At 39.2% G+C, this 22,294-nt stretch overlaps 3 protein-coding genes across 3 annotated transcripts; 2 read left to right on the forward strand and 1 right to left on the reverse strand.

Moving 5' to 3' along the window:
• Positions 1 to 1,560: 1,560 nt before the first annotated feature.
• Positions 1,561 to 3,634, reverse strand: LOC137722640 (light-harvesting complex-like protein 3 isotype 2, chloroplastic). The gene is made up of 3 exons (XM_068461687.2): positions 3,063 to 3,634; positions 2,029 to 2,166; positions 1,561 to 1,931 (listed from the first exon to the last, which is right to left on the reverse strand). Exons 1-3 carry the CDS (start codon positions 3,442 to 3,444, stop codon positions 1,678 to 1,680), a joined length of 774 nt encoding a protein of 257 aa, XP_068317788.1. The 5' UTR covers positions 3,445 to 3,634; the 3' UTR covers positions 1,561 to 1,677.
• A 12,080-nt stretch (positions 3,635 to 15,714) lies between these two features.
• On the forward strand, positions 15,715 to 19,263 carry LOC137723725 (putative nucleobase-ascorbate transporter 10). The gene is made up of 14 exons (XM_068462918.2): positions 15,715 to 15,954; positions 16,083 to 16,180; positions 16,276 to 16,452; positions 16,583 to 16,683; positions 16,817 to 16,892; positions 17,137 to 17,196; positions 17,336 to 17,520; positions 17,625 to 17,721; positions 17,912 to 17,998; positions 18,103 to 18,161; positions 18,251 to 18,342; positions 18,445 to 18,522; positions 18,753 to 18,901; positions 18,998 to 19,263. Exons 1-14 carry the CDS (start codon positions 15,741 to 15,743, stop codon positions 19,214 to 19,216), a joined length of 1,692 nt encoding a protein of 563 aa, XP_068319019.2. The 5' UTR covers positions 15,715 to 15,740; the 3' UTR covers positions 19,217 to 19,263.
• Positions 19,264 to 20,901: 1,638 nt separating this feature from the next.
• Positions 20,902 to 22,259, forward strand: LOC137722708 (Putative membrane lipoprotein). The gene is made up of 2 exons (XM_068461776.2): positions 20,902 to 21,235; positions 22,119 to 22,259. Exon 1 carries the CDS (start codon positions 21,029 to 21,031, stop codon positions 21,215 to 21,217), a length of 189 nt encoding a protein of 62 aa, XP_068317877.1. The 5' UTR covers positions 20,902 to 21,028; the 3' UTR covers positions 21,218 to 21,235; positions 22,119 to 22,259.
• The last annotated feature ends 35 nt before the right edge of the window (positions 22,260 to 22,294 follow it).

Consider the following 22,294-nt stretch of genomic DNA (forward strand, 5'->3'; position numbering starts at 1 on the left):
TTATTTTTGCCGGATAAAAAGGTGTGCAAAAATTACTTGTTTCTAGCAAGTAAATAAACAGATTGGAACCTCCTTATGTCCTATGGATAATACGAGGAGCTGAAAATAACTTATTTTCAATGGCTAAAAAGGTGGATCGGGTTGCAACATGAATAGGTTCAGGGGAAACGTATGTCTCAGTATAGAAAAAGAGAATATATATGTCATGGGTGGATAAGCTATTGTAGAATTAAGGTATTATTATAGACAAAGCACATACGTCACATGTCATGACATGACATATAACAATAATCTTATATAATATAATCGAGATTCGCATGAAGTAACAAGACAGTGCAGAGCAATGAACGTTTAATGTGCTTGGACCTTTGATCACAATTTTTGGGACCCACCTTAGGCCCTTGATTATTTAGGCCATGTAGAGACAACAAAATGGGTTGAATAACCAACACCAAAAATATGTGCATAAACTTAGCATTTTGGGCTCACGACTTTGTTGTTGCAGCTTCCCAGCAACTTAGTTCGGTCTTCATTTAGCTTCTGTTTTGTAGGCCACATCAATCCCACTTCTAAAAACATGGTTCTGTTTTCAAAATTGAATCAAATTGAAGAAATACTAAAAAATTATTCTAAATAAAAGAAGCAAATTAAAGAACGCTAGTGTGCCAACGCAAGACGGTACTTATTAATTTCAATCCTCTTTAATTTGAGAATTATTTATTCCATTCAAATTCAATCATGTATATCAAAAGAGCTCTGAATTAACACACTTCATAATCTAAAAGAATACCGCAGTGACACATTTCATAATCCAAAAAAATCCAGATACGTTGAGATCTATTTTGGATTAAGAAAAGGCATAGCTAATTCTAGACAAACTTAGATGATATTAATGCTTGGGGAGTTAAGAAAAATGTGGTGTGGACATACAATCAAAGATATATCATCATGAATGGGACTCCTAGACGAGGAGCATCTAAATTATATGGCTTCGATATCACAAATTCCTTATTTAGACTACTCTCACACTTTCACTACTAATATGTGAACATCTTCTTTTATGTGCTCTGTAAATGAGATTAGCTAAAGTATAGGGAGAAGTCGAAAAAATTCATCTTCAGACCCCAATCACACTTTCTATTATGCTCAGAGATAACATCACCTCTAAGAGCTCCTAAATATAGAGAGAGAGAAAGAGAGAGAAATAATCTCCTAGCAGTATCACACTCATTACGACTCCACGAATTAGAATATGTGATTAGCGTGAAAAGTTTCTAAGAGAGCTCGTAAAATAACTTTTTAGTTAAAATTTAACTTGATAGAAAGTATGATTAGAGATTCTCTAACCTAATGTAATTTAGGATAATACTTAAGTAGTGATACTTTGTGATGTGGCTAAATGATACTTGAACATATTTTATTGATTTAACTAATTAACGATAAACATGGTATTTAATTTTTCTTCGGCTTATAAAAATAAAAAATACATGACATTTTTTATTGAGCCACGTTTGAAAGTAAAACATATCAAACTCACTCAAGTTGTTTATTAAAATACAGTGGTTGAATACAGAATCTTCACTATCCATTAGCACATAGATATTACATAGAATCCCGAAGGAACAAAGAAGAAAACAACCTAAATTCAAAAGTCCAAACTCAACATCAACAATTCAACTACTTATTCTTGCTACTGCTAGCCGGGGTCTCGTCCTGCCAGGTTGCTTGCCATTGCTTATCATAAAACGTCGTCTCTTCGAGTAGTTTCTTTAGGTTTTCAACATCCTCGTTCTTGCGGATCAGAAGCACTCCCCCAACAGCTACAAACAACAATGTTTTGCATAAGAAATTGCCCATTTGGTCAACTAGGCCAACTCCGGTCAAGCTATCAACAAAATACGCCATGAAAAAACCTATCATAGCAGCACGTCCTGCAGGAAACTCATAAAATTACAGAAAGTATGTTAGTTTAGCGTATGTCCTCTTCCTTCATTACACTTCAGTTAAAATAAGTGGATCCGAACAGACCGTTAAGTAGTTCAGCTTCAGGTAAATGGTATCTCTTTATCCATGCCCACCAAGGTACAATGGAGGTGTCAAAAAACACAGGGTTCTCATTACTGGATGATTCCGGGTTGTCCTGGAGCCATTTTCTCCTCCTGGCCTCTGAAAATGGTGATGCATTAGAAAACATGTATTTTCTGAATTATCAGGAAAGATAACAAGTTCAGATAACAGGTTATTTGTCAAAGGAATACTTCAAACGAATCACAGATTCATCTCGGCTGTTTTTCTTCTTTGTAAACTGAAACCTCGGAAATTCACAAAATTGTTTAGGTAAATACAAGGGTGCACAAGCATCTAAAGATGTACATTCAATCCTATTCTATTTGGGGCGGAAATTGATGCTCTACTGCAAAAAGAATCAACAAAAGACTTGGATAGAAGATCTTATTCTCAAATAATATAAAGCTAATATAGAAATTTGGGTCATGCTTAGGATCTAAGAACTCTTTAGAACGAGGAATGCGTAAATCCTGAAGAAATAACACCCAACTTCTGAAGTGAACGACTTCTTTTCTTTACAGTTTCCGATGCCCAAATGAAGCCCGAAAAAATGTATTGGTTGAGAAACAGGGGAATGAGTGCACAGTGAGCACACAACCATCTATGAACACCAAAACCAACATAAGAAAATGAAGCAGCACAAGTTTGAGGATCAAGGTAAATAGAACAGTCTGAGACAAAGGATTTCGACGAAGCACTAAGACAAAGCCAATTCAGTTTCTTGGCAACTTAATAGAAATTTCTTCATCTAAGTTACATTTGGGGAGGAAAACTCATGAGTTTATTAGCTCTAAAATTAACGTGCAAGTTCAGAAATCAGATTAAACCACTTGTGTCTTGCAAATTCAGCAGATATTCCCCCCGGTCTACACAAACATTCTAAATCCAGCATAATCATGCTTCCCCCTCAATCAAACAGTTGCGAGAGCTAAACAAGGAACAATTAAAGAATTAGACAATTACAGAACAAAAGGAAAGAAACCCAGAAGCCATACCAGCATCAATAACAGCATCCCAGTCAGTTTTGCCACTTTTCTCAAACTGCTTCAAATCCCAAGTCCCATTGACCCATCTCCCATCTGCAAACAAATTCCCCACCGTCACCTCCTCAGCTGGTCCAGCTGACCCGTTAGCCCCAGCAGAGCTCTCAAGAACCGCCTTGGCGCCGGGTTCCGGGACATCGGGCTCTGCTTTGGGCTCCACGGTAGTGGCAGCTGAGCTTCCAGCTCCATTCTCAGCTGAGGCTCTGTGGAGGTTCTTGGGTCTGAGAGAGAGATAAGGCTTGTGGGTCAGGAGGGGTTTGAAGTGTGATGAGGAGGAAGGAGAGAAGGTTGGGAGATGGGTTGTGGGAGAAAACAAGGTCATGGAAATGGACATTGTTCTGATTGATTTGCGGCAAAAGGAGAGGGGGATTTGGTTGCTGCCACTCAGAACATGGTGGCTTTTCTTTTTGGGCTATCCTCACTCGCTCCTCAGCCTTAGAATTGCCCAAAATACAAATGGGCAGGTTTTGTATTTTTGGCAGTTTTTTTTTTTTTTATAATTTTTTTAATACAAGTGGAAAAGTGTTGTAAATTGTGGATGCCACGAGATCGGAGCCTTCACCTTGTTGGATTGTTTAATGAAATTAACTTGTGACTGATTTATGAAACTTTAGCTTTATAGTTGGACTGTTAATGTTATAAATTATTTTATTAAAATTATTTTTACAAAAAAAAAATATATATATGTATACATATATAAGATCATTTAACTATCAAACTATACAAAAACAAATGGACGATTTCGGTAAAACAATTATAAATTGTTTACCTATTTGTTATTGTTGATTGACTAAACGACTATGATTTTAATTATTTTTTGTAAAGATGATTTTTTTAAATGATTTATAATATAAATGATTACGATTATAAATACAAAATTTTGTGAATCAAATCAAACACTAAATAAATAAATTGAAGAGGAGCAACTACTACTCAACCTCAAGGAGCCAAGCTCCTCTTGTTATTTTGCAAATGAATTTATATGATATATACAAACAAGAAAATCGCTTTCAATCTTAAAATATCTCCATTTGGTAGGTCAAATTTTTTACTTTTCAAATGAATTTGTTTGATTGTCGTCAGTGTTTTTGTTTTTTAACCAAGAGATCGACATATTTCATTTATGAGAAGGGCAAATATAAGATTTCAATACAAAAAGAACATGTATTCAAAACCCCAGTTGATCAATTCTCTCCGCTGTGAGAGCTTTCTCTCTACCAGAAAGCTACACCATCTTTATACTTTCCTAATCAATTTCCAATCTGAGCATTGAATGCTCCTACCCACCATCCCAATCTGAAAATTGATTACCTAGGACATACCTCAACCACTACGAACTGAGTTATTGTCTGGATGGGAGTGCTTTAATGGCAAATTTATTAGGGGAAAGACAGTTAAAACTACCAGGGAACACAACCCCTTCGACAAGATAGCTAACTATCGGAAGAGAAGCATTTAATTCCAGATCTGGTTACAACAAAGGAACCCAAGACAAGCGAGCCAATATTCCAAAATTACTGGTGTTCCTGGCCTTCAGATCTGTTCTTTGGCTATGCTTGTGTCTAGGATTCAAGAATTTTAACCATCTAGTAAAAATCCAGACTTTGCAGTTGGGTTGTTGGGGGTACAAAAAGTTAATTCTTTTGGAAGATCTGGGTTGGTGGGAAGCAAAAATCAGAAGAGAATCTACAGTGATGGCACAAACGGCGGTGGATGAATTAGTGGCACAGTTGGAAAGATCTCTTGAGTTATGGACCATGGAACAAGGAGTGAAGATGGTCAGTGCGGTACTAGTGGACCAAAAGCTCAACAAATGGGGAGTAAGAAATATCTCTGAAGTAGACCTGACATTTTCAACCCGATCCAACTCGACCAGTTAAAATTAGTTTCTAGGTGAGTGATAAACGCGTCGGGTGATTAATGGATCAACTTGTTAATCATCCGTTAAATAACGGTTCATTTTGGGTGAACCCGTGAAACCCGTTAACCATCCGTTTCACCCGTTATGTGTAATTTCAATAGTCCTAATAGAAAGCCCTCAGTCCCTCTCCATTCTCTCTTGCGTACGCCGTTGCTCTCTAAGAGATAGGTGTGCTCCTTTCCTTTTAACTCTGGTTATCTCCCTCATCTTATTCCCTAAATTTTGTTACTGAACTCCACCACTCTCTCTGGTAAGCTCTGATTCCCTTCTGCCTTTTTTTTCATTTTTTACTTTTGTTGTGCAAATTATGCTTTCTCTGTGCAAATTATGCTTTCAACTTCCTCAAAAGCCACACTGCAAGCAAAGCAACACAAAAGAACAGAGAGAGAGAGAGAGAGAGAGACAACCATGGCGTCTCTAGCTTAAAAATTCACAGGCTTAAGAGTTAAGATGCTCATCGCTCTCCACCTGAGGCTCTCGAAGCCCTTAATCCTGCCAAAGCAAAACAAAATGCCGGGTTTGCTCCCCATCGTCTCCGCCGCGGTCATGTTAAATGCACAGACCAATGACCACTTTAAGCTCAAGGAAATCTTCGAGGATATTGACAAATGAGGCTGTAATTGATTTGGATGAAATGTTAAAAAAAAAAAAAAAAAAAAAAAAAAGAAAAAAGAAAAAGAAAGGGTTAACGGGTTGAAACGAATGATCCGTTAGCTTAACAGGTTGGGTTTGGGTGACCCGTTAAATTAACGGGTCGGGTTGAACCCGACCCATTTACAGGTTTACTCTGAAGTGTGCGGAAAGATTTAGGAGAGGTCACGATTACCTGGGTGAAGGATAACATGTTCATCATCATCGTCAAGGATGAAGAGACAGCCTCTCGGATTTTTAACCAGGTTCTATGGGCTATGATGAAACAAAACTTCTCGATTAAGAGATGGCCTAATGATTTGGCTGTAGAGGAAGTTCCAGCACAGATGGTCCCATTTTGGGTACAAATGAAAGAGGTACCTTTGTTCTTAAGTACGGAGGAGAACGCCATGAGACTTGCTGGGGAGGTGGGAGATTTCATTGTAATGAAGGATCTGGCTAAAGCAAGAGGATTCTTGCGAGTCAAAATATACTAAAAACCTGTTGGTGGCTGGGTGTTGGCTCCTTAGGGATGGAGATAAAGACACATGAATATAATTTAGCTATGAACGCCTACAAAACTTTTGCTATAAACGTGGGAGAATCGGTCATTCGGACAGGGAATGCTCCTCTGAGTAAGGTGAGGGATGTGGTTTGGTCTATAAGGAATGGACTAAAGCAAAAATGATCATGGAGGAACAAGAGGAACCATAACCGAGAAGGACATAGCCCATCGAACGTCGACATCTAGGAATGTTTAAACCCACGCAAAGAACCAGTGCTCAGGAGATAGGAAATCACACGCATGAGGAAATGCCTAGACAAAGTACCCTAGTGCCTAGTGGGTCCAACGATCTTCACCAGATGCATGGGCAAGTTCAAAGCACGAGGTATGCTCTTCATACTTCCATAGATGAAAATAGCAGGTCTACATCTCAGAGTGGAGCCTACCACATGCCCGTTGGGGAAACAACCCCACATGGGCTTAAACAAATAATTGAAGGAAGTGGGTCGAGGTAAAGGCCTGTATGGCACATATTCAGAATGGATAATGTGGCCCAATCTAATGGGGTTGTAATCCAAGAGTTGGGAGGTGAAACATAAGGCATGCCAATACAACATAACAGGAAATTTAGGGGCACCCAGGCAGGATGGCAAAACACACTTATGATTGGAAGAAATTAAAGTGATCCATTGCCCCAGCAGAGCTCAACCTTTACCATTGAGGCACAAAGCACCTAGGACACTGTAGGTTAAAAACGAATCGAGAAACTCTACGAGGGGTTGGGATTGAAGAGAATGGGTGAAGGCATGATCACTAATGCATGTCAATCACTAACAAAAAAACAACAGAAGGAGTGGCAAGGATTTCCAAGGGTCGCGAGAGAAAACGTAAAAGCAGTGCAGGAAATTAGACTAGCGGAATGGGTGGGCAGCGTAAGCCATTTGATGAAAAAGACCTCTAGCAGGTACTTGTTCAACAGGAGGAAGTGTGGACATCAGCCGAAGGAAATGAAAAAGAGGAGTCTGACCCTATTATAACTAGGAGGAAAGGGAAAGCACCCTAAGACGGTGGCGGCTGACCTATGATAGCTGCACAATTGCCATGGGATAGCTCATGTAGAATTGTTGTGGTCTAGGGTCGGACACGATGGTTCGAGCTCTACATAGGCTCATAAGGAAACATAAACCGTTTATGGTTTTTCTATCAAAAATAAAAATGAAAAACCATAGAATAGAAGGAGTTAGACGGCGAATGGGCTTTAATAAGGGCTTTGATGTTTCGCCTAATGGTGCCGTAGGGGGACTAAGCCTTTGGTTAGAATGATCCTATGGAGGTGAATGTGAAACTCTCTTCAAAAAATTTGATCCACACAGAGATAAGAAGTATAAGGGTTTGTGATTGGATTCAGGCTTCGTGGATGTATGGGAACCCTTATAGGGCTGAGAATGAGGACTTTTGGAAGTGGGCTATGGTTGTGTTACAACATTCGGACCAACCTTGGTTTTGTGGGGGAGACCTAAATGAATACCTCTGGGATTTTGAGAAATTGGGAGGATGTGAGGGATCACACTTGAGGCCTCGATATCTGCAGGACTTCATGTCAAATTTGGTTCTAATTGATTTAGGATTTAGCAATCTGAGATTCACGTGGAGGGGCATTCAGAATAACTAATTGGTTTAAGAAACATTGGATAAAGGTTTGGTTCATGGCCATTGGCAGGAGCTCTGACCTCACACGAATTTCATCCATGAGACAATCCGGGGGTCTGGTCATTGCCCCCTGATTGTTTCAACTAATCATGCCAGGCCACGTGGGAAACCCCCATTTCGCTTTGAAGCTTTCTGGGTTAAAGATGAGGGCTGCAGGAAGTGGTGGAAATAAGTTGGGAGACTCCAGTTGATGGGTGTTGGGGATACAAATGGAGAAGAAAACTAGAAACTTGTAAAAAAATCTGGTGGAGTGGAGTAAAGACAAGTTTAAGGCTAGAAAGCTGGAAATTGCGAATCTCACAACAAAACTTGGGGATCTCCAAATGGATTGGGAGGAAAATATGGAGCAAATAAAGGATACATTGGCGCATGTTAACAGGTTGGAGGTGCAAGAGGAACTGTATTGGCAACAAAGATCTCAAATCAGGTGGTTGCAAGCTGATGACCCCAATACTTCCTTTTTTCATCAATCTACTGTTCAAAGAAGGAGACAAAATATGATTGCAAAAATTAGGAATGCCAATGGTCAGCGGATGATGGATGAATGGGGTATCAGATGTACGGTGGATGATCATTTCAGGAACTTATTCACTGCTAACGGTCACCGTGACTGGGGGTCCCTCCTGGACTGTGTGAAACCAGTTGTTACAACGGAAATGAACGAAAATCTGACAATGCCAAATGATGATGAGGAGATAAAGAATGCCATTTTTCAGATGGGAAGCCTGAAGGAGCTTGGACCTGATGGGTTTCGGGGTTTTTTTTTCCAATCTTTCTAGGAGATCATTTCGCCAGAAGTTCGGGGTCTAGCAGTTGGGCTTATTCTTGGTGAAACAGAACAAGAGATCTTAATTCGACTCACATTGTATTAATATTGAAAACTCCTTATCCCGAATCAGTCAATCAATTTCACTCTCATAAGCCTTTGTAATTACTCATACAAGGTCATTTTGAAGATTTTGGCAAACCGGTTGAAGCATTTCCTTCCAACTATTATTTCTCCAAGCCAAAATGCATTTGTGGAAGGAAGAAAAATTCAGGATAACATCATTATAGCTCATGAAGCCTTCCATTTCTTGAAATTGAGAAAAACCAAGACGAGATTCAAGTTGAGTATCAAACTTGACATGAACAAAATCTATGGCCGAGTGGAGTGGGATTTCCTCCAAGCTGTTATGGGGAAGATGGGTTTCAATGGGATATGGATCCAGGTAATGATGAATTGTGTTACAACTGTTAACTTTGCTGTGCTAATTAATGGGAGGCCTGGGAAGAAGTTCAAGCCGACTAGAGGACTCAGGCAGGGAGACCCATTGTCACCCTATCTATTTTTTATTGTTAGCGAGGTCTTATTGTTGCTCATTCAGAATGCTTCGGAAATGGGCTTTATTGAAGGAATACATGTTAATGGAAATGGACCATGTTTATCCCACCTTCTTTTTGATGATGATACTCCAATATTTTTAAAGGCTACAAAGACAAACTGCACCAATATTGTTGAGCTTCTAAATGCCTACTGCCATGCTTCGGGGCAAGAAGTGAGCCTTCAAAAGTCCACTGTCTACTTCAATACAAATACTCCACCGACGATCTATGAGGAGCTTTGTGACATCCTTCATATGTTGAAGGTGGAGGATCCCGAGAGTTATCTTGGTATCCCGACTATATGGGGAAGATAAAAAAGGAATGCTCTTGCATATGTAAAGGATCAAATTATGACAAAAATCGTCAGGTGGAAGCAATAATTTTTATCACAATCTGGAAAGGATACCTTTATTCAGGCAGTCACACTTACCCTATGAATGTGTTCAAACTTTCAAAAAATTTGTGCATAGATATTGATGCAGCTATTGCCAGGTTCTAGTGGGGCCACAAAGAAAAGGAATGACGCATTCACTGGGTCAGTTGGGATATGTTGGGATCTGCAAAAGTTGAGGGGGATTGGGTTTTCGGAATTTGACATCACCCTCCGTGCGAAACAATGTTGGAGACTAATCCACGACCCCAACTCTCTTTGGGCCAGGGTTTTAAAGGACCACTACTTCCCCAATGTATTGTTTTTAGAAGCAAAAAAATACGGTAGAGCCTCATAGGCTTGGTCCAGTTTATTGGAGGGCAAAGATTTGCTATTGAAAGTAGCCCACTGGCAGATTATGAGTAGGGATCAAACATGACTCTGCATTGATAGATGGATCCCGAGTATCCCTATTGGTCATCCCACTCCTATTCCTGAAGTTTCTGTGGATGCAAATCAACGGGTTTCCTCCATTATTCAGCCATATTCCTATGGCTGGAAATGGGATTCCATTGGCGGCATTATCTCGAAGGTGGAGTGTGCGGCCATCTCCTTGACTTAGGTGGGAAATCCCAGGCACATGAATAGGTTGATTTGGTCGATTGATAAATGAGGTGTGTACTCCGTTAAGTTCGGGTACTGGTGGTTACATGTTAGAGCCCAACAACGTAGATCTCAGAGGTCTTATTCCTCTAGAGCAACTGACCCTCGGTGTGGAAGTGCATATGGGGCATTAACGCTCGCCCTAAAATTAGAAATTTCTTGTGGAGAAGGTTGAAGGGTGTATTGGCGACGCAATTGAATCTATTCAAGAGAAGATGTTCCCCCTCCCTCATCTATTATTTATGCAACGAACATGAGGAATCAATTGAGCATATTCTTCTTCTTTGCCCGTGGACTATTCGGGTTTGGTTTGGAAGATCGCTAAACTACATGGTGGATCGAATGGCAATGGCAACTCTTAATGCCTGGATCCTCATGGTTTCTAAGGAGTGCTCTGGCAACTTGGATGACAAGAAGTTTCTCCTTACAGTTGTGGCATTTACATGCTGGAATATCTGGAAAAATCAGTGCAAGACAATTATCAACCGAAAACCTCTGTCCTCTATCTGGACAATTAATGCCATAGTTTGTGATATGGAGTTGTTCTTGAAGAACAAAGCTTTGGTCAATATCCCTCCGGTCCCTAGCTCTCGTCCTCAGGTGCATCGGTGCTCGTGGACCCCTTCGCCCCCACATATGATAAAAATTAACGTAGATGCTAGCTGGAAGGCAAGTAATTTTCGTGGTGCTATTGGGGGTGGTGATGAGGGATTATTTGGGTAGGTGCCTAGCGGTTTGAAGAAAGGAGATAGTTGCATGAAGTGCTCATGCAGCCGAGGCAATTGCGATTCTGGAGGGATGCTTGCTTGCCCAACAGGAAAATTTATCCCAGGTTGTTGTGGAATATGATTGCAAACATATAATTTCTTGTTTATTGGATAGTATGGACAATGCACACTGGGAGGTGTACCCCATATTGTCTCGGGCAATGGATGTTAGTAATTCATTACCCACATGTACCTGGTCTTGGGTCCCAAGATCAGGGAATGAAGTGGCGGACTTCATGGCGTTGTTCTAGTCTACGGAGATGTGTTACTCTGTTTGGGTTGAAAAACCCCCATCTTTGTTTGTAAGAATTTTGAACAAGGACGGGTTACCATGTCCTCCGTAGTTTTTTGGCATCATGGGGTAGGGTCAACATTTGTGCCATGTTTGGCGGCGTCTATGTATGCCCTGACCTCATATATCTTTTGCTCTGTTTGCCGTTTCTTTGGCTTTCTTGGCTCCCCTGGTTATAATACTTCAGTTTATCAAAAAAGAAAAAAAAAAGAAGAACATAATTCCAACGATGGGGTTCTTGCAAATAAAAATCCAAAACTGCAAAATAATAATCCCAAAAGCAGTAAGAAACTAAAAGAAACTATAAAAATCACTTGCATACAGTGCTACACATTAATATGAAAGAATATATTATGCTTCTATCTGGACTTTGCATGGAATGACATCTTAGCTCTGAATCATCTTATGATCCCAAAATCACCATTTAATAGTAGATCCAACAAACTCAACCAACTCACCTTCAACACTCTAGTGAACTACCAAATAGACCACACAACGGCCAAGTCACCCATAAAAAAAATTTAACTCGTCTAAAGCTAGATTACAAAATTGCCTATGGACACAATATCTCTTGTATAAAAGAAAAAAGAATTCACTATGTACATTAAATTTATTTTAGTTGTGATGAAGAGTAACCAAACAAAAAATAATCTTAATCTAATGGACACAATTCAACATCAAATGAAAACTTATTCATCGGATCATAAGATTCTATTAGGGTTGGTTCAGTATAGGATCCTAAACCAAAAGTGGGATCTCGAAGCCCGAACTAACACTTTTCAAAATAGGAATCCGAATACCGATTCTAAACCGAAATTTCGATATTGTCGAATTTTGGAATTCCCGAAATGTTTTCGATATTTCAGGACGGATCAGGATTGAATTTTGGTTTTTGGGCTGAAATTTGAGATTTTGACCTAAAATTTTGTTAGCCCAATTTCCGACATGTGACAACCCATCCCTAATTTTACGATTTTATTAATTTTAAAGGAGTGAATGGACGAAAATGCCCCTAGAGGCGAGATTGTTGACTTTTGTTGACTGTCATTTTGGAACACATATGAGCTATTATTTTACCGTAACCTCGAATTACTCAACGATACAAACGTGTAGGCACATAATCGAATTTGGAGCTACGATAAAGATTTTACATAACTACGAAATTTAAGGGTGTTCCATGAAATTTGAATATTGGGTATTTATTATTTTAATATTTTCTCAGTGGATATTTTAAATATTTATAATTTTTTTGGCCTGTGGGGCCCATAACCACACAAACTCTCCACTATCTTCTTACCATGTTTCATCTTTTCCACCACTCTTAGACGCTCTTTTTCTTCTCTCTATCTTCTCTCTCTGTTACTCTCACTTCTCCCTCACCTCTTTCCCGTGTCTCACCCTACAACAATAATGGTGACACCAGGGTCCATCAACTCGCCATCTTTTTTGGCGAGCTCCACCAAACCACCACTTGGGTTTTCTTTCTCTTCCCTCTTCCCTCAGTCTTTCTCTTATCCCCGTCAAACTTTCTTACTCTCCTGTCTCTTTGGGATGCACTGAGATGGTGCAGTGGCAAACACCGAACCACCACCATCGTCGTTTGAATGAGTTTCAATCACAAAATAACTCATTCCATTCTCTCATTTGGATTTTTCACTCTCTGGACTTCATGCATATTGCACAGAAACGTAACGGGGAACGCCGCCATGTTTTTCGCCGGAGTTCGCAAACTTCCTACAAGGAACCGTTGCGGGGAAGACTTTCCAAATTTTTCGGCAACTTTCGAGCCCTTTTTCGGCCAACTCTGGCCATGGTCGAGGAACCCAATGGTGCGATTACTTAAGCCCAAAACCCGACCCAAAATCTTTGTTGCAAACTTTTGGGCCATTGACCCATGACCCTTTAACCCATGGTCTAGTTAGCCCATTTACCTAATTGGGCTCAGAATAGTCTAAGAATATTCTCTGAAATATTCTTAGATTATTCTTTGGAATATTCTTGGGATATTCCTTATGTTGGCTTTTCAGAAATGTCTCGGAAACCCTCTTATACTAATTTCGACGTCTTAAGTCCACTTTTGATCTCCATTTAGTGAAATTCCAAAGTTTTAATGTAGTTGACCACCGAGGCGTCTCGGTTGACTTTTAGGGTTAACTTTTGACTTTTTGCAAAATATGCCAGGGACCCACCTTAGCGTATTTCAATGCCTTGATTCCAAATTCGCACTCCGTTTTCCCAAATTTAATCATTTTAGTGGAGTTTTACTAATGGATCCTAATATTATGCTTAGGTGCGATTATTGTTGGTGACTTCGGCTATTCTAGTTTGAATGGGTTCGACTCAACGACATGATCTATGAGTGGGTCTTTGCTTCTACATATTATATATATTTATTTAGTTTCCATTTATACATTTTAAAAAGAATTTCCTACGCATGCCTAGATTAGACTAATGCTTATAAGAATTTGCAAAATAACGAAAAGTTACGAAATTATCAGAAATCCTACGGGATGCACATATATGTGTATTGTTATGGGGTTTTAATTACGGTCATGAGTAATATCTTATTTATTACTCTTATGTTGACTAGAATTATCGAATTACTATGACATGACTATATTGATGTTATTTGCTCATCGTTTGCTACACCAGTGTTGGTACTCGCCCGGACCAAGGCCAGTCTTTCACGTGTATGTGCACATCGCACCATACACTCACTTTGGATCCATTGTAGGTGCCAATCCCGTCGTACAGGTTGCCATAGGCAACTTCAACTCGTATTTGTTGTGCATAGCGCCAGTCTTCACATGATTGTAGTACTATAGCGTATATCATTGTTACACCCAGTCATGTTCATGTCAGAATACCTCTGCATGAACTCGTGTGTCAGCATGTGTTGATGAGCACTCGATATAATATGTTTGCTTATGCGAGATTTTGTGATTATGATCGTCATGCACTTATTTACGAGATATTGTGTCATAATGAATTCTTGAGGTATTGCAGGTTATAGTAAGTATTGTCTTACTATATGTAGAATGTATATTTTGGAAAAGGTTTTTACAAAATTTTATTTTTAGGTCCACTCACCCTTGTTTTTTGCCCTTCCAGGTTTTAATGGTTGAGCTTTTGTATCGACGAGGATTATTAGCAAATATTGGTATTGAAGATCACCTTCAATGATATAATTCTCATCCTACTTTACTGTACTTTACTTATGCTCTGACATCACGTGTGAAATTGGTTTATTCCTGCTCACCAGCGCACTTTTGTATTTAGGCACTTTTAGGTTTAAATTTATTCACATTTTCCACATCACCACACTTTATGGCTTCGTCACCATCCGAATGTCGGCCAACACAGCTCGATTCGGTGTCCAGGTGGACATTCTGGGTTGGGGTGTGTCAGTTTGGTATCAGAGCCAAGTTTTGATCCTGGGACCTATGGGTTATGGGCCCACCAAGCGTTCGCTGCGCCACTCAGATAGATGGTTTCAGATGATTCTAGGGAAAAATACTTACTAGTTCGGGAACTTCTACTGACCATTGGTATAACGACTCGTACAGGTTACCATAGGCAACTCCAACTCGTATGCGCTGCGCATATTTAAAATTTATAAAATTGTAAAATTAGGGACGGGTTGTCACAGTCTGTTGGCATAACTGTCGAGTTTTACTTATCCTTCATACAGGTTCAAATTTCTCATATTTTTAGAGAGGGTAACCAAGTTGTTGATTGTTTGGCCAATGATGGTTTTGATCACCCCGGTGTCCATTGGTGGGATTCATGCCCTCCTTATGCTGCAGTTGCTTATTCTCACAACTTTTCTAAGCTCCCTTGTTATAGATTTTGCTAAAAGAGTTTTGACTTGTTGTTATGAATTCTTTAATGGTATAGGTTTAACCTCATGTCCCCCTTGACATATTGTATTTTTCTTGTTTATCAATAAATTCTTCTCAAAGTCACTTCCTATGATAGCAATTATGGACTGGAATGGACTTTGAGCCAAATTTGAAAAAAATAAAATAAAATTTAATTTGCAAATTTAATCTACCTAACATTACTTTTCTTTATTATTTATGCAATTAAAATGCAATGAGTTTGATTTTGAATTGTAAGCAAGCTATAATTGTCTACCATTTAATTCGATTAAAAGCAGAAATAATTAGTGGTTAATTATATATGAAAAACCGTAGACATTAGACAATGTTCACTATTCAATTAAAAATTACAAATATTAATTGACAGCCAAAAATATCATTCAATTCAGTAAATGTTGGTCATTTGAATTCGTAACGGTCTAATACGTGACAGGTTTTAAGGTTGAATTCTACTCCCATTTAGCTCTTGCTTGCTCTTAACTCTTGGGTTCTCCTTCCTCCGTAAACGTGCTTAAACTAGCAGGACATGGCTCAAGGCTGTTGTGGCGGTGGTAACAATAACAACGGAGGTAGCAATGGTGGTGGTGGAAATGGTAGTGGGCATGGTGGGAGTGGTGGTGGCAATGGTGGAAATGGTGGTGGCAACAACAACAACAACAAAACCGAGGAGTTACAACCACACCCACTGAAAGAGCAATTACCAGGCGTTCAGTATTGTGTTAACAGCCCGCCACCATGGCGTATGCATTCCCCCTTACCCTTTTTCTCAAATATAAATTACCAAATGTTTCATGTTCATTTTTTAGATTCCGTTATACTCCATGTTTACCATTACTAAACATATAATATATCTTCCGTCGTTGTGCAGCTGAAGCAATCATGCTGGGTTTCCAGCACTACCTATTGACTCTTGGGATTACTGTCCTAATTCCAAGTATGCTTGTCCCCAAAATGGGTGGAGGAGATGTAAGGATTTAATACTTGCTTGCCAACTTTTATGACTCTCCTTTATTTTTTGTGCTTGCGTTCTTTTGATTAACTTCACTCCCCTTTTGTCACAGATTGAGAAGGCTAGGGTGATACAAACCATGCTCTTTGTTTCGGGGTTCAACACGCTCTTCCAGTCTCTATTCGGAACCCGACTTCCTACTGTGGTAACGGCTTCATATACATATGTAATCCCCACAACATCCATACTCCTAGCCAGTAGATACAAGGATTACTCAGATCCTCATGAGGTCGGGCTTAATTTATTTTCTTCTTTTTGGTTGAAGAATAATTTCTACTAGCTAGGGATTTCACTTTTTTTTTTCTGTACGAATCTAATTTTTTTTATTTTTTATTTGGCCTTATGAATGAATCTTTCAGAAGTTTTTCAACACTATGAGAGGTATACAGGGTGCCTTAATCATTACCGCCAGTTTCCAGATGATCATCGGCTTCCTAGGCTTGTGGAGAAATGCTATAAGGTAAAGTTATTTTGAACTGAAGGTCTGGTTTCTTGGATGGCAAGAAATTGTTTAAAATTCTCAGATTATTAGTACTAGTGATAGTTGATACTTTGTGAGTTGTGGCCAAGACTTCTTATTTTACTTGATTCAGGTGCCTTAGCCCTCTTTCTGTTGTCCCATACATAACTTTTACTGGACTTGGAGTTTATCATCTCGGTTTCCCTACGGTAAAGAGTTCTTGATCGATCCCTCATTCTTGTCTCATACTTTTGCTTCCCCACTTCCTTGCTCCCGATCCACTTAAAACTACATTCAAGTATGGAAATTCATGAAGTAAACATTGATTCATGAATAGCTTCATCATCCTAATCTGGTGTTTTGTATTATGACAATCGTGTTTCGGTTACTCTTCACCATTAAATTTGATAGGCAGTGCATTCACTATCCACCTCTCGTTTCCTTTTCTTCTAGTTGGCCAGATGTGTTGAACTCGGGCTTCCAGAGTTGATCGTCATGGTTTTCGTTGCACAGGTAAATATTGATCAATTATAATTAGTTATTACCTCTGTCTACCCCAGATAACGAACAGTGTATGATATTGAATGAGAGTTGTTTCCGTTAGTTTTCTCATCGCAATAGGTAATGTTATACATGATTAAATGTTTTGCAGTATCTTCCTCATATTTTAAATACGAAGAAGAAAATATGCGACAGATTTGCAGTGTTGTTCTCCATCCCAATTGTATGGTTGTTTGCACAACTTCTAACCTCAAGTGGTGCATATAATAACAAACCTACAACAACTCAACTGAGTTGCCGCACTGATCGTTCTGGCATTGTTGGTGCAGCTCCCTGGTCGGTCTCGATGTGCAAATCTGTAATTCTGTATTAATTCCTGTTGACTCTCAAGTTCATTGACAACAGTGAACTTCTTGTCCTTTTTCTGTGTAAATATGCAGGATATACATTCCATATCCATTTCAATGGGGGAGCCCTACTTTTAATGTAGGAGAAGCTCTTGCAATGATTGCTGCTTCTTTCGTTTCAACCTTTGAGGTCCATTCCTTTTCCCTCAAGTCATTTAGAAATGCGTGTAGTGCAGTAATAATTCAAACTAGATTCATGTTAAAACTTCTACACTCGTACCGTTGCGTTAACTTCATTTCATAATTAGCATAGGGTTTGTTTAGAGAACATGTCAATACAAGTTATATTTATATTGATAGTGTACCTGCAATGTTTACAGTCGACTGGTACGTTTTTCACTACAGCAAGATACGGGAGTGCCACACCTGTACCACCTTCTGTTGTTAGCCGGGGTGTTGGCTGGTTGGTAAGACATCGTTGCCTGTTGCCTTCTTACTTCAGAATTGTGAATCTTTTCATTATAGCTGCGTTGTTTAGTATACGACTTTGATATGGTTTTCTGTCTTTCAGGGTATAGGAGTTTTATTTGACGGGATGTTTGGTTCCCTAACTGGTTCTGCAGCATCAGTGTAATGAACTCACACTAATCTCTTTTTGCCAAAAAAATGTCTTGTTTCAGACGCTTTCTCCTTATTACATCCTTCTGCTTTCGGTGTAGTGAGAATGCTGGCCTATTAGCATTGACAAAAGTTGGAAGCCGTAGAGTCATCCAAATTTCAGCTGGCTTCATGATTTTCTTCTCAGTATTTGGTATGCAGGCGATTTTACTTACAACCTAGTTTCGTGTTGATTATTGTACTTGAAATGTGTTAAACTAGTATCTCATGTTGCCAAGATGGTGTTCTTAACCAGGAAAATTTGGAGCCCTTTTTGCTTCTATTCCAACACCAATCATAGCAGCTATTTACTGCGTCTTATATGGCTATGTCGGTATGTATCTCTGTTTCCTCAGACATCTGCTCCTTATATTGACATTTGCAACATGATGATTTCACAGAACATGCATTATGATGATCTTGAATCCACGTCCTTAGTAAAGATTAAAATATCGCTCGAATAAAAGATAATTATGTGCGATAGTTGCTGGACAAACTGCAACAAAAACAGAAGATGCTAGCAATGCCTCGTATTTAACAGTCGCCTACAATGTCCTTTGGCAGCTGCTGCAGGGCTTGGCTTTCTTCAGTTTTGTAACCTGAACAGTTTTAGAACAAAATTTATACTGGGGTTCTCTTTCTTCTTGGGGATTTCTATCCCACAATACTTCAGAGAATATTATCACAAAGGCGCCGAAAGCAGTTCTGGATGGGTGAGAATATTTATCGACTAGTCTATTAATGTTTGTGTCTTGCTTCCATTAGAATGTTACTGTTGGCCTTATCAAATCTTGTTCAATTACTTTCAGTTCGACGATGCAGTTACTGTGATCTTCATGTCTCACACGACGGTAGCTGCAATGGTAGCAATGGTCTTGGATTGTTCACTGGCCTGGGAAGACGATGCATCTCGAAAAGACAGTGGTTTGTACTGGTGGGAGAAGTTTAGCTTGTATGGTTCAGATATTAGGAATGACGAGTTCTATGCATTACCATGCAGATTGAACAAGCTTTTCCCGGCCCTTTGAATTCATGTATAAAATTTGTCCGAGTGCTGTGCTATGTGGTTAAGTGGTTGAAATTTGTAATTCACAACTGTCTTAACAAAAAACAAAAAGAGAGACTCCTATCGGTGAACCTCAACTTGTTATTTCTTGAACCAGTAACAGAGTTTGATGAAAATCTTTCCTGTACTAATCTGAGCAATGCGTAAACATACACAGGCAGGCATGCGAAGAGAAGGATGCGTAATTCGAAGAACCTTGTGGCAACATGTTGATATTGTCAAGAGAGTCCTGAGAATCATACGAGCAGAGATGACGAAAAGAGGGACACAGGACGCTTCACGCGTGTTGTGATTCACACACCCCTTTTTTGGCCACTGTGTTTATGCTAGAATCTATTGAGTGATTTTCCATCCCCTTGTTTAAAAAAAATACACAGCGCGATCAAAAGCTATGATGAGTGATTCACACACCTCCTCCTTCCATATTGGAACCGATGCTTTAATCTCACCAATCACAGATTACAAGCATCCAATGCACCAACATGGTGAATCGCAGAGACGAGAGAGATTTGAGGCATCGTATTGCCATGAAAAGTGTAGCATGTAGTACACCAGCCTGGGGTACTCACATAAACCTGTGTCGGAATTCCGTGTCCGCCGTTCAGTTGTTGGCATTGAGTTAGAACTTGAAGTAGTGCAACCTTATTATCTGTTTGTGCATGAGTTCCTGCTCCAAGAGTTTGTAAAATTTGTCTCACTGACCAAATACAGCTTCCCAACATTATTTATCCAGTCCGCATCAACAATTTTATCTGCATCTTCTGTTAAGATTATACCGGAACCACACGGTAAAAATTATAGTTGCTCCCCCTGCTGCTCTGATAAGCTCTCCAATGGTAGTCGGGATCCATAAGACGGTTCCAGGTCTTCTAACGTCTTCTTTCCCATGGGTGGATGAGGTGTACCGTGGAGGGGTAAATATTGTAATTTGCAAAATATGTGGCAGTATATTTGCTATTTAAACATTTCATTAAATGACAATGATTATTATGTTTTTAAAAAATAAGCACTTTTTTCATAAACACAGTAATTCCTGCTTCTGTTTTCTATACTTTTCTACTATCAATTGACAACAGTTTTTAAAAAAAAATGTTTTTTTTTTAATTTTTAAAGTAACACAATTCCAAATAAGTCCTAAGGCCTCTCTGGAAAATAGGCAACTCAATCCCTTTAAATGAATAGTAATTGGTTGTTTGTCACGTTGCTCCAGGGCAACGGTAACTAAGAGGGCTGCCATGTGGGTTCTACCTTTCGAAACATTGTTGGAGACGCGCCCCCACGTGCACGTAGACAATGCAAAATATTTTTATAACATATTTAACGTCATACTGACATTAGTCTTGCGTCACATCCACTCAAGCGTTTGGGCTATAAACTTTCACCTGACTTCTTCCTTGGGTTCGCCTTTAGCCTAATTACCCAACTGGGCTGAAGTATTTTGGGGTTGGGGATGGGCAATAGATTTCATTGCCCATCAACAGGCCAATTGCCCACGGTGAAGTTGCTCTTCGCAAACAATGTTTCAAGTGATAAAACATAAGATAAATCGGTTACTAGAAAAGATGATTAATCACTAATCTGAATCCATCGTTTGGCTCGACAATGCAATGAAAACTTTGTTGGAAAATTCGTTAGACTAGTAAGAAAACTAGACCGTAGTATTAAGCCGGCTATATAACTCTATTTAGATCCAAAATTGGACTCTTTTGTCCAAATTTCCCGTGTAAGATCCTTCGTAAACCCTTGAAACGCCCCAAACCCCAATTCCAAGAAAATGGAGAAAACCTTCACACTCCTTCATACAATTGTCACTGCAACTGTCTTCTCTGCTGTTTCCGGATGGTACGGATTCATGTTCGGAAGAGAATCTGCTCGCAAAGAACTCGGAAGCTTGATCGAAGACCTTCGCCGCCAGAATCCTAACTCCGATCCGCCACATGCACCTCCGCCTCCACATGCTTGAAGTTGAATTGATTTGGGGGTAATTCTACTCTCCCACTCTCCAAATTTAGCTTGTATTCAATTTTTTAATTGGGATTAATTAACTGTTGTTGCAACTTGCAAGTGAATCCAAGCTCTGTTAATTAACAATGAATGGATATCTGTATTTGTTTGCAAGTAATTGTGGGTTACTGATTCTGCAAAATGCCATGAATTTGTGTTTCCGTTTCGTGTCTAAAGATTGTAATTGATTTTGGAGTGAGGAAGGTACTGGAATTCAAAATTTAACAGTTGCACAATATCTTCATCAAAAAAGAAGAAGAAGCTAATATATGACATGAAAAATCCTCTGACCAGCAGGCTATGATTCACTGTTTTCCTTGAACTATGGCGTACTTTTTACGTACCTAACGTTGTGGTGACTGAACCAAAAAAAAGATAGGATGCTTGTGATATTCCTGTCAAAGTACATTTTCCAACAGTTTTGTTTATAGTAATGCTGATAAAATGCCAAGAACAAAGCACTGGAGTATGATTGCAATAGAGTTACTCATCAATATGCTTCATTGTTAAGGGTTTCTGATGGTATCTTGGAGGATGAACATGAATCAGAACCATATGTTCTTATTTCAGTATAGGAAATTATTAAGGGAATGATTTATCTGTTCTGTGCCTTTTCTTTGACAACCACATCTTGCTTTAATAGTCTTCTTACTCCTTATTAGAATTGCGTTGAAACCTAAACGTTCTTTGTCATATGTGTTAATTGGTCTTTTATGGTTCTTATATTGTTTTCTCAGTGTTCATCTGTATAATAAATATGGTTGAATACTTGAATAGCTGCGATGTTTCTCCGGAACGCAAGTTTAATTATTGAATAATGTATCAATTATAGAACTTAATTTAGGTTGTGACATGTTCAGGTGCTTGGATCAAGGTATATGGCATCAAGTGGGCAGTGAGAAAAACCACTTTCATCCATATGGCTTGGGACTGAGAAAAGAAATATGTCTTCAGGGCTTTCACAAAACGCACTCCTGTGGGGGGGATATTTGACCATGTTTTGAAGTCTTCTAACATTATCCTTGATGGTGGAATG

This window comes from Pyrus communis, chromosome 4, assembly GCF_041283825.1.
Source record: "Pyrus communis isolate YQ-2024b chromosome 4, ASM4128382v1, whole genome shotgun sequence".
Taxonomy (NCBI): domain Eukaryota; kingdom Viridiplantae; phylum Streptophyta; class Magnoliopsida; order Rosales; family Rosaceae; genus Pyrus; species Pyrus communis.

Excerpts from the sequence above, each read along its gene's own strand:
- LOC137722708 (XM_068461776.2), top strand. The coding sequence starts at position 21,029 with ATGGAGAAAACCTTCACACTCCTTCATACAATTGTCACTGCAACTGTC.
- LOC137723725 (XM_068462918.2), top strand. The coding sequence starts at position 15,741 with ATGGCTCAAGGCTGTTGTGGCGGTGGTAACAATAACAACGGAGGTAGC. Across the intron at positions 16,453-16,582 it reads ATTACTCAGATCCTCATGAG|AAGTTTTTCAACACTATGAG; the intron begins GTCGGGCTTAAT and ends TGAATCTTTCAG. Across the intron at positions 17,999-18,102 it reads GCCGGGGTGTTGGCTGGTTG|GGTATAGGAGTTTTATTTGA; the intron begins GTAAGACATCGT and ends TCTGTCTTTCAG.
- LOC137722640 (XM_068461687.2), bottom strand. The coding sequence starts at position 3,444 with ATGTCCATTTCCATGACCTTGTTTTCTCCCACAACCCATCTCCCAACC. Across the intron at positions 2,167-3,062 it reads GGATGCTGTTATTGATGCTG|AGGCCAGGAGGAGAAAATGG; the intron begins GTATGGCTTCTG and ends CACCATTTTCAG. Across the intron at positions 1,932-2,028 it reads TGAAGCTGAACTACTTAACG|GACGTGCTGCTATGATAGGT; the intron begins GTCTGTTCGGAT and ends AGTTTCCTGCAG.